At 40.9% G+C, this 12328-nt stretch overlaps 1 protein-coding gene across 2 annotated transcripts in view; it reads right to left on the reverse strand.

Moving 5' to 3' along the window:
• Positions 1-2269: 2269 nt before the first annotated feature.
• Positions 2270-12328, reverse strand: part of LOC136864649 (ras-related protein Rab-37) — a 329300-nt gene continuing 319241 nt past the window's right edge. For both annotated transcript variants that reach the window (XM_068226376.1, XM_067141920.2), the window contains one exon: positions 2270-2763. In XM_068226376.1, coding sequence (XP_068082477.1) covers positions 2655-2763 — 109 coding nt within the window. In that variant the 3' untranslated portion in view covers positions 2270-2654. The remainder of the gene's footprint in view (positions 2764-12328) is intronic.

Below are 12328 nucleotides of genomic sequence, written 5' to 3' on the forward strand. Positions count from 1 at the left end.
TATTCAAAAGTACTGTAGATCAACGTATTCCTCAAAATCGTTACTGAATTAATCACGCTTGGGCCAAGATGCTGTGGTTACATATAGTTATCAGTTCATAATATTTACAAGAGAAGTAGGGGAGACTATTGTACCACGGAACACATTTTACGTTGTACTTTTATTTTTAATTCTGAGTGCTAACTTTCTTACTCTTATAAATGGTAAATATCGAGGATTCCTTCACAGTTTCCTTTTCTGTTTTACAGATCTATTACGGGAATGAAAAGTAGTTTGTAACGAGGTGCAAAGAGTTCCATGGTACAACGTGATCATGTACCATGGAACATACCCTCCTGTACCTCGGAACATACAGAATATGTATGGTAAATAACTGTAAATAAATATTTGAAATCAGTTTTACTTTCAGAAACCATTCATCATGTTCCTTGGAGCAAATGGACGTGGGCAGTCGTTGTTCATTACTTGCCTCGCTCCACTGATGTAAAACGTTTGTCCTGAAAAATTGGCAAGCGACAAATCTACAGTACGAACTGACTGTAGGAAGACTTCGGAGACGAAAATATGGTTCGGTCTAGAGACTCAAGTTTGTGGGAGGTGTGGAGGTGTGGAGGGAAAGGTGATCATTACAATGCCCAAATCAGGTAATATATCGAGAGCTTCTATACCGAGATGTATCCTGTCGTCGTCATCAACATTAGAACACATTATCACTTGGAGGGCTTTACAAATTTCATAAAATTTCTCAATAACCGTGGGAAGTTTTCCTTGTTTGACCACCCAGAGGGAGTAGCAGCACCAATTGACCCTGGCGTTGTGCCATTCAGAATTCTGGGCCTAAAATGAGCACGAGGAAAAACAAAGAGGAAACACAAACTATTCCTTTTGGACCTACTATGTTTCCTGGTGCTTGGATTTCAGATTCTCCAGTCTCGCCGCAGTTCCAAATTCGTTAAGGTGGCGTTAGTTCAAAGCGACAAACGCTTACATTTATTTCGTAAAAATTGGGCACCCTGCTTCAACTTGTAGCTTTTGAGGTTCTTATGGATAAGGTAGAATAAGTTTCATGGATCCTCTCATCCCTTCCTCTTCAGATATTTCTTGTTTATTCCATACCAAACAAAACCTTATTGCGCAACAACCTCGAAGGGCCATGGTCTCCAAGCGATCGCTGCTCAGTCCGAAGGCCTGCTGATAACGAGGTGTCGTGTGATCGTCACGACGAATCCTCTCGGCGGTTATTTCTGGCTTTCTATACCGAGCCCGCTACCTCACCGTCATATAGCTCCTCAATTGAAATCACGTATGCTCAGTGGACCCGATATAGCCCTCAGATCCAGCTAAAACTCCCTGACCTGGCCGAGTATCGAATCCGGGTAGAAACGCTACTCCTACACCACAGGGCCGGCTGTTCATTTCATAACTGAGTTAATTTCCTTCTTTGGCACGAACAAACTTGTAAGCCCTTTCTGACAAAAAACATAGTTCATTCTTGCAATTGTTTTCATTTACTTCTGTAAACAATTCTCTTCGGTCTCATATACTACCGAACTTTTCTGCTAACTAATCATGAGTTATAACAGAAAGTTACAGCTTCAGAGTTTCGAAATTTCAAGTAATGTCTTCATGCAGTAGCTAACTTCACACTGAACACTTTGTAAGCTCCTCTGATAGAAATATTTGTCACTGGAGGAGCCATAGCAGCTTCAACGGCTTTCTTCAAAACATCCAGATCATCTGGAACGCTTTGAATGCTCGACTTACATTTTTGCATATTCCATAAGGAAGGAAAACAAGAAACAACAGAGTCATATACGGTACCACGATCATTTGTCCCAAGGTACATCAGAATGCACATTCCAACAAATTTTGCATCCTAAGTTAGAGGATGATAAGAAACACGCTGCAGGTGGTTACAGTAACAAATACAATTTCTTTTATGCGTTACAAAGCATAAAATTCGAACGAAGTATTTACTTTGTATGCTAAACATTTTCTACAGTCTACAGTATCTACGCCTTTTAACAAAACAAAGAACTACCATCTGTACTACCCATTGGCATTTTTTAATAAATTAGTGGAGTTTCAGCACGCTAGACAGCAGCACAAATTTAAAACTGCCCAATGTACACTATCCTTAAGGTACAATACTCTCCCCTACTGCTACTTAGTTCATTGTGCCCTTTGAAGGTCTATTGTTAGGTTATCCTCACCTTCTACCACAGGTCTGGCGAGTAGGTGCTGTATTATTTTATATTTTCTACAGATCTGTAACCCTCTCTCGCTTTATTTCAGTGTACAAATAAATGTTGAATACTTCAGAACTGTTAGGCCCTTTGAGATAAACTGTCACTGAAGCCTACAAACTTGAACTTAAGCAATTCAAAAAATTATGAGATCACAACGGACAATTACTTATGATATGACATGTGTAATAGAACGAAATGAATTTTCTGTGCAATTTTTAGCTGTTTGTGCTTTCCGTTGTACAATCGACGGAATTTAATTCAAAAGGCGCCAACTGAAGTCCTTGTGCGCAAGGTACAATAAGCATGAGTGAGATGGAAAAACACTGAGAGGCTTGATGAAACTGTAGAATATACACACGCACACATACACACCCACACATGTTCCATCTAGCTCTAATACGACATTTATGAGTTGCAGGTGGGACATGAGCCCCGTTGTGCCTGCTCTCGTACGTAGTCCTGTACGTTGAACTTGTTCTCATCCGGATTTCCGCTTTTTCGAGACTTCAGTTCCCTGAAACATGAAACATATTTTGCATTTCAGGAAACGAAACAGAAGAACCTCATTTTTATATGTTACTCTCTAATTCTATTCCCACGTCAGTATAGTGGGCAAAAGAGCTAATAGCAAAAATCTAGTTCAAAACTTTAATAAGAGTATGGCAGGTTAAAATAACAACTGAGACAAAACTACTGTTGGAAGCAGAGAAGAACGCAAGTGCAAAAGGAAGGGAGCTAGTTCCCACTTTGAAGTTGCTATGATATTGTTGACATAGAAACATCGCTATCTACCGTTTTAATGTCTGGAGGATATTTCGCCCTCTTCACTACTTTTGTCAGACTGAACTATGAGGTCACTATTCCATAGGTTTCCGATCTTCCAAGTTCCCAGCAGTAGGCCTACTACTACATTATTTTCCTCCTGAATCAAACAAAGATGAAAACAAGAACACTAATTTTAAAAAACAAACAACTATTATTTTCAGGAAATTCTTGCGATTTAGTGACATATTCAATCCTAACTTGAACTATGAATATACATTCAGACATTAATATTTTGAAATATTCATACATTTAGTTATAATCTTGTTTCGCAAGCAGTGTACTGTGCCATTCCACTGTTCCAGAAATGTATTTCAGTCGTGTTGGGATGAACGCGATTGCCGATAACGAAATTAAACACAATGCATAAATTCAATAAAATGTCAAGGAAGTTCAGTATAACGCGAAGTCGAAATGTTCAAGATCATAATGGCAGTGGTAAAGACAAAATAAGTACTCGAATGGTTAAAACCAACACTATTAGAAACACACAAATGAAGGGGCAATCATAGGAAGCAGACGCGTTACGATCGACGGGTTAATTAAGTCTCATAAAGATATTAAAAAAGAAGTAAATCCAAGAAAGAAAGAAAGAAAGAAAGAAAGAAAGAAAGAAAGAAAGAAAGAAAGAATATTTCTAGCGTTTAGATATAAAAATAACGCAAATATAAGAAGATATCTATTACTACTTCCTGTAGAGAATATTTGTAAATTTATATCACATGATATCGTTGAGAATGATATTTCCTACATATTTAATTAATTCACATGAGGTCACATACTGATTTTAGACACACTTGAGAATCTAAATGGTAGGTTATGTTCAATGACTGATTTATGTTGGAAAATAAGTTAATATATGACATAATATTGGTCAATATTTTAAGTTCAAATGAATAGCAGCACATGTTTGCTATTGAATAAGAAACTTGTCGTTTTCCAGAAGCTTAACTTGTGATACTCCTAAAGAAGGTGTATAGATCTTGTCCTAAGAAAAACTAAAAGAATATTGACATGGACAAGAACTACGAACATAAATAATAGTAATAACTTTAACATTAATTTCCCATGCAGATATGCATTTATTTTATCGGTATCCTTTATGTATATTGTATGAAAGTAAGATAATAGTTCATTTCAATTGCGATATGTTTTTAAATATGCGACGAATATAACAGTGATCATTATCGATAATTGAAACCTTAAGATCAAGTGGTAATTAATCGATTTCTGAACTTTAACTTCATAATTTCATTTTCCTTTATCCACATTTTTATATTGTTTGAATAAATGATAGCAGTTAAGATGTATATGAGATGTTATTTATAATTTCGATAGTAATGTAAGGTAAATTAGAATCGAGGCGTTGGATTATCAATATTCCTGCAGCCCCACGATACGTCGGATGGAGACGTCCATCATGATTAACGACAGATAAAATGTTAGTTAGCGTATCGCGGTTATCTTGATCCGACGTAAAAATATATATTATGAACCCTGGAGGGACTGGTGGGTATTTCTTTTACGTGACCCAACCTGGACGCAGGAAGGGCGTAGTACGTTATATAGAAACAGAAAATGAAGTTGAATCGGATGTATAGTTGTGTTCCGATTTCATTTTTGAACAGGAGGTAATAGGAATTTTTAAAGGGGGCACACATTACTAGCCACCCATGCTGAGAACATACATGTGATCTGAACTTTGATATACGAAGAACTTCGGACGGATTGTGTTCAACTTCCATTCGTGTATCTTCGACTGGGTGCAGCTGCTAAAAAATCCACACATACAAGGGGAAACGCAATGGCCGTTCATGTGCAGTATATTATGAAGCCCTATTATTTCAGTGGTATGCAATACATATTAATTCTGGAAAACCACTTCCGCTTATATATCAGACCTTTATCTTTTATTTTCCGGCCCTTCGGTATTTTCGAATTTACACTACAGTTATCTCATTACACGCAATTTGTGGCGTTATTTTATTTTGGATTCTTAGTGATCATGAAAAGACCGGCGGATGGACGAAGCCGATATGAACTCCAGTGTTCATTGGCGTCCGTTACTTACTTCGTCTCTCGAATCATGGAGGTCACCGTCCAAAACATGATCACACGCGTGAGATGTAAGACCCCAGTAATAGTTTGCCATTCGTAATGGTTGCGGCCATTTTTACCACATGTGGCACTTCACATCACCGCAAGCTCGAGCAGGTCAGTTGATAAGTTTGATGAACGTCTGTTGAGCAAACTATATCTGAACGAAATTACTGGTACTGATAGGAGATCTCTTGAATTTGGATCATTCAATCGGCATTTTCACATTCGAACGTGCAAATATGGTTCGCAGTAGGAAGGAAATTTATGTTTAGGAACAACCCTACCTTGCTCGACAACATCCAGTATCAATACGACCCAATGGTGCAGTAAGCGCGTGAAGGTCACGCCGCATACTTTGTGTTGTATCGGTCTCCCTGTGACTTTATAGACAAGTATCGACCTGTCAATTTTTGAGCTAAATATATGTTGTACTTACTGGAGAAGACAATATGATTCCTATCGCTGCCTTCACTCAACGTGGAATGTAAACGCCGGTAAAGCATATGATCATCCGAGAGAACTTCATTTTTAGCAGACCTATTACGGGGCGAATCAAACAGTAAGTTACACTTGCAAGTTATGGCCATTTATGAAACCACCTGTATATAAGCAACACGGCTATGATAACATACAATATAAGTTCACTTTTCCACATAGTCCCCAAGAGACTCAACCAAATTTTCGATTCCGGATGCCTAGAAATCACCTCCAGCGCTATGTAACCACTTGTAGGCAGCTGCTTTCACATCTTCGTCGTTTCAGAATCGTCATCCACCGAGATCCTCAGCTTACCTAACTTATGATAATCGCATGGCGCTAAGTCTGGACTCTATGGGGGATGTCGCCATACCTCCACCTTGAATCGCTGCAGCAGTTTGGATATTTGGCGGGCCGTGAGAAGTGTGCAATAAGATCACACCGGGTCTTAATTTTCACCGCCGCTTTTCTTTAATTGCCTTACGCAACCCCTTCAACCTAGAACAGCACGAAGCCGAATTGCTTGTCGTGCCTTTCGGCATAAATTTCACGTGCACCACACTCTCCATGTTACAGAACACTATCGCCGTTACATTTCCTGCTGAAGGTTGGACCTTGGCTTTCTTTGGTGGTGGTGTGTGAACCCATTCCATCGTTGTTTTCTCTTTTTTTGGGCGATGCAATGGTGAACCCACGTTTCATCCGTTGTGATGATTCGCTGCAGAAACTCGCTGCCCTACACAGAATACTGTTAAAAAATAATTCCAGTGACGATTGGAAACGCAGGACCTTTTGAACATCGATGAGCAGGCGTGGGATCCATCCTTGACACAGTCTACAAAATCCAAGGTGCTGGTGAAAAATGGAGAACACACTGCTATACAAAATGTTCATCATGTTGGCTATTTTCTGCAGTAATATGCGCAGATGCTATCCAATTATTTCATCCACACTGTCAACTTTTGCAACGGTACTGGACGTTGCGAGCCTGCCTTCACGATATTCTTCCGTGAGATCCGTGCGTCCGGCGTCAAACTGCTTACACCATTTTACAATACCTGGGTGTCTGGGTGAGAAATTGTACGCTCACCATATACAGCAGTGATTTTAAGATGAATGTCCGTGCAATTGAGCCGTTTAGCCCATAGAAATCTGACTGTTACACGCACCTTCAATTTGGAGTGAACATCAAGTTGACGCGCCATTGAGCCTAGCCCGCTCTGAACACACTATACGACGGGATACCACACCAACCTTCCTATCGGACGTGTCAGCAGTTACTGTAGCTTGCTGCGCATTGACCACGCTCACGACACACAGCGTGCTCTCGCGGTGAGCTAGTGTAACTTACTTTTTGTTTCGCCCTCGTAGAACCGACGTCACCTTCACGTAATCGGTTGCGGACAGTCTGAGAATATCTTGCTAAATTGGTGAACTTCTTCACCTAGATTGGTCTTAAAACGGATTTTCCTCTGAGACAGCAAACAACATGTTATCCTCCTCAGGAAAAGAAATTCCCATTAAACCCGTCGATTAATGTCGACCAGTTTTCCGTGTGAATTGTCACCATTTTATCCATATCTGGCACTGTGTGGTGAAAAATAACATTGACCTTTGCTTAACAAACACTAGAACCACTGTGCTGAATGAGACTGTGTGTAGCAAGGCTTCGTGCCATAAAATGACAATATTTACCATATAACCCTGAGGTGTGTACCAAATCGATGATGTTCGACTCATTTTAACTCCATTCAATCGTTAAGCCATCAGCATGCCATTAAAGATATCTGGGTAAATATATTTTTCCCACAAACGACTCTAACAATCACCAATTTATGCTGATTGTACAGCAGTCAAACACGGACGATGTTGGATTTGCATTAAATTCATTTCCATATTAAACGTGACTCTGTGTAATGGGCAGTGGCGTACTTTGTATTAACGGTTTCTAATTATTTCTTAGAACGATTTTTATTAAGTTTAAAAAATTGCGAACATCTAAGCCAAGCCAAGTACAGCTGTCTCGGCAATCCGCTCTCACTACCGCAGTTCAGCTTCTCCAGCGAGCTAGGTTTCCTTGCCGGCGCGATAGACAGCTACCCCCAAGCGAAATTTAAGGTCGCTTGGGTGACGCATGCATTTGAAGCTTCCTTGTCCTGGGAGCGGTGCTGAGATGGACCCCAACAGCAATTAACGGCAACAAGCCAGCTAGCTTAGGTAAGGTAATGTTAGTTTTAATACCTGACACTCGAAGTCTTCAACACCACACGATAGGAACTGCAAGAAATATATCAACATCTTAACAGTATAGCCACTTGCACATCGTCTTGCTAATAAAAGTAGAGCCAGTATATGAAATCAATTGTAATATACATTGACTTAGCAAATATCATGTGATAGATACCTAATAGCGTGTGGGGCCTCCTCTGGCCCTGCGAACTGCAGTGAGACGCCGTGGAAGTGGGTCGACAAGTCCCTGGTAGTCCTCTGACGCAACTGACACCAGATCGTTTGCAGAGCGGTTGCCAATGCTGGTCTGTTCGTGGATGCAGGAGCCACGGCAAGGAGTCTGTGTTCCAGGACATCCCAGATATGGTCGAGAGGGTTCATATCGGGGCTCCTGGGTGGCCATAGCAGTCGTTAGACCTCCGCTGCATGTTCCTGGAACCATTGCCGGGCGACGTGGGAGCGATGTGACGGCGCGTTATCACATTGAAACACAGCAGAACTGTCTGGGCGCTGGAAGGCCAAAAGTGGGTGGAGATGGTCTCCGAGCAGCTCAACATACCGCGGACCATTCAAAGTCTCTTCCAGAATAACTAGGGGGCCCATTCCATACCAGGAAAATGCACCTCAGACCATAACAGAGACACCAGCGCCCTGGACCACACCTTCGAGGCAGGCGAGATCCATCGCTTGATGTGGTCTGCGCCATACACCGTGCCTCCCATCGGCATGGTGCAGTTGAAATAGTGATTCGTCCGACCATATCACGTTACGCCATTGTTCCAGTGTCCATCCCTGGTGACTGGCGACAAATGCGTGTCGTTGTGCCCAATAACGTTGGGTTAACAGTGGCACCCGTGTGCGGCGCCGGCTCCCAAACCCGATAGAACCCATGTTCCTACGGATTGTCCACTGGGAGACGTGTCTAGCACGTCCTGTGTTGAACTGAGCCGTGATATGCTGCACGGTTGCCCGTCTGTCACTATTGACAATCCGTGTCAGATGTCGCCGGTCACGGTCATCGAGGGTCACTGGACGGCCGGTCGTTCTTCTGTTGTGGACGGTGACACCCGCCTTCAACCATTCACGATACACCCTGGACACAGTTGATCGTGTGAAGCCGAATTCCCACACCAATTCCGAAATCGCACTTCCCATCCGTCGGGCACCGACCACCATACCCCGTTCGAACGGTGTCAGCTCACGACGACGTTCCATGTTACACCTGTCACATGCACAGCCACTGCTCACAAGGTCTCCTATACAACTACCGCTTGCACAGGACGCGTGTGGTGCGCAGACAACACACCTGCGCATCAGTGTTCTGCTATCCCACGACATTTGCTTAGTCAGTGTAGAAGAATATATTTTAGTTTTGGGTTTCGCCATGTACACAGTTTTTTCGAGGAATTAATCGATGGCACGTGTAAAGTATGTGTTCCGATAGCCGCAAAAAATATTTAGGTTGAACAGCATAAACACAGAGTTAAGCGCGAATGGTTGTCTGTGATGGTGGTATATACTGAATTTTTGTAGTGTTCCTCGTGGATTATAGGTGAAGGTTTCGCGAGTTCTATGGCATTCTTCATGAATATACGTGTGTAACACGTCGTGACAAATATTTTCCCCCGTTTGTCGTTGATGCACGTACACTCAGTATGCGAGTGAAACTATAACACTGCAACGACGGTAAAATACCAGTTAAATTTTGCTGATTAGCTTAGATGAGGCTTTTCAAGTAAAAACATACATAGTCAGTCCCAGTGTATTTTTGTGGAAACCATGACTGTACTCTCACGAGGCGTCACCAGATGAAACTGTAAGTACATTGTTTAAAATCTGATATAGATTTAGTTATAATGGTGTCGTCACTAACGTGAATATCAATTGGGAAGTATTTATTTATTTATTTATTTATTTATTTATTTATTTATTTATTTATTTATTTATTTATTTATTTATTTATTTATTTATTTATTTATTTATTTATTTATTTATTTACAATGGGTCTATACAGAGGTTGCCTCCACCTTGGACTCTGTGTTGTTAGTCATGAACCACACAAATATACAGTTAAAATAAACAAACAAGAAATAATAAGTGTAATACCTCCTGCCAGTAGTGCTAACCGCTGGGGCGAGGAAATTCACAATAATAATTATCGGGAATCGCGAAGCTACTCACGATGCTGAAAGGATGAACAAAATAAAATAAGGTGATAGGAATGTCTCCCGCCAGTAGTGATAACCGCTGCCGCAAGGGAATTCAAAATAATATTTATCGGGAATCGCGAGGCTACTCACGATTCTGAAAGGCTGGACAATATAAAATAAAATAAGTAGCACAACATTGTGCAAACTAGTGTCTGGTGCTTGCTCATCTGATCCCTGCATGGGGCCAGCCGACCTAGTGTTACGACATACCACTGTCACCTGACCCCGATAGAACATGCTCTTCTGCTGAGTGTCCAAACCTTTCTTCTGCTGAAACTGGTCTGTCCTCTTTACCATTTAAATTCCGTTCTGTTTTATCACTTACATCATCACTACTTACAACTAAGCAACATTCCGAACTCACTTTCTTTTCACACATATACCTCACGGCACATACGTATTTGTTCAAATTGTTTTCACTGTTCCACTGTTTTACTGTCCAAGCAATAACCCTTGGATTATCAATTTGTTTATGCAAACCTATTTTTCTCACTTGAAAAGTTCTTTCTCAATTTATCAGTTCTGGCGCACTCCCCAATTAGATGTAGATCATCCGTCTTATTTTCGCATAAGATACATAATGAAGTGTCTTTTCTCCTAATCCATCCCTTATTCTTGTGCAGCCCCATTATCCACCAAATGAATCCCCCTTTACGTCTTTTACTCCAAAATCTTATATTAATCTTAGAGACTTGGAGTGCTTTGTAAAATAAACTAAGAGAAGCTCTCTTCCCACATTCTTCTATCAACCTTTTCGTTTGAATGTCCTTAATTCCAGCTATCATAGCTCTCTGGCCCCTATTTCCTATACCCTTCCATGTCTCCATCGAAATGTAATCCAAAACTATCCTCTCCACGTAGGTTTTAATTTTCACCAACCAACTCTCTGCATACATACCCTTTTCCTGCTGCTTGAAGGCTTCCTGGACCACTAGACCACCCTTTCTACTTCTCAGTCACTTCCAATATTTCAGGATCCCACAACGCAATCTACTTATATATCTTCTCCGCATAGTAATGCAACACCCACGTACGCTGTGCATTGAGGTAGCCTCATACATATTTTGCTAAATTTATGTATGATTTGGTTTAACATGTCCCTTTTTTCCATCTCCCATATTTCTGCCCCATATAGTACCTTACTCAAAACTAACGAGTTTAAAACACTAGTCACAATATCCTATAGCTTATCCCCGGGAATTTTGATATTAAGATTTTAACCATAGAAAGTGCTGCAAACCCTCTCCACTTTGCCCTCTTGATATGATCTTCCCATCCCCCTTCTGTTTAATATCACTCCTAAGTATTCTAACTTGTCTACTTCTTCTATGCTTTCTCCCTGTAACTTCCATTTCCTTTTCGCTTTCCGCCTATTGGTCTTGCTTATAGTTAGTACCTGGGATTTGTTGCTGTTAACTCTTAATGCCCACTTCTCTGGGAACTCCGACAGCTCGTCCAAATTCTTTTGTAGACCCCCTCCTGTCAAAGCCATTAATATGACACCATCTGCGAAAATCTAACCCCAGATCTCTAGATTATTCATGACCGGTACTGCCCATTTATCTCTACCGTGCCCTTCCAGAATGTCAACAAGAATAGCAGCGGCGAAAGTTTACATCCTTGTTTTAGCCCCGTCTTGCAGTCTATGGGCTCGCTAATTAAATTGTCTTTTAGTTGATACAGCAATGAACCTTCTTGTACAAGGCCTCTATATCTCGCACCATTTTTCTTGAGACCCCCAACCTACCAATTTTTTCTACCAGTGCTTTTCTGCTAACCGTATCAAAAGCTTTTTAAAAATTAATGACCGCAAGGCACATACAGCCTCTTTCTCTACTTAAATATTTATCCAATATCACCCCGACTGTCATAATATTGTCTGTTGTTCGTCTACCTTTCCGGAATCCTCCTGGGAATATTGATTGACTTTCGGCCCAGATCGTTAACCTAGTAGCCAAAACTCCTGCATAAATCTTGTTCAGCGAGGCCAGTAACGTAATTCCTCGATAATTACTTGGTACGTTTCTGCTCCCTTTCTTTTTGTAGATTGGGCAGATGATTTCGCTTTCCTATTCTTTCGGTATGATGCCGCTATCGAAAATCCTATTGAATAATTTAACCATTCCCTCCCTCATCTGACTGTAATTCGATACTTTTTTCCAGCATAAATTATTTATGCCATTACTTTCCCCCCGCCGATTTATTCTTGAGTTTACCTATTACCTCTCGTACTTCTTCTAC

This window comes from Anabrus simplex, chromosome 2, assembly GCF_040414725.1.
Source record: "Anabrus simplex isolate iqAnaSimp1 chromosome 2, ASM4041472v1, whole genome shotgun sequence".
Lineage (NCBI taxonomy): Eukaryota > Metazoa > Arthropoda > Insecta > Orthoptera > Tettigoniidae > Anabrus > Anabrus simplex.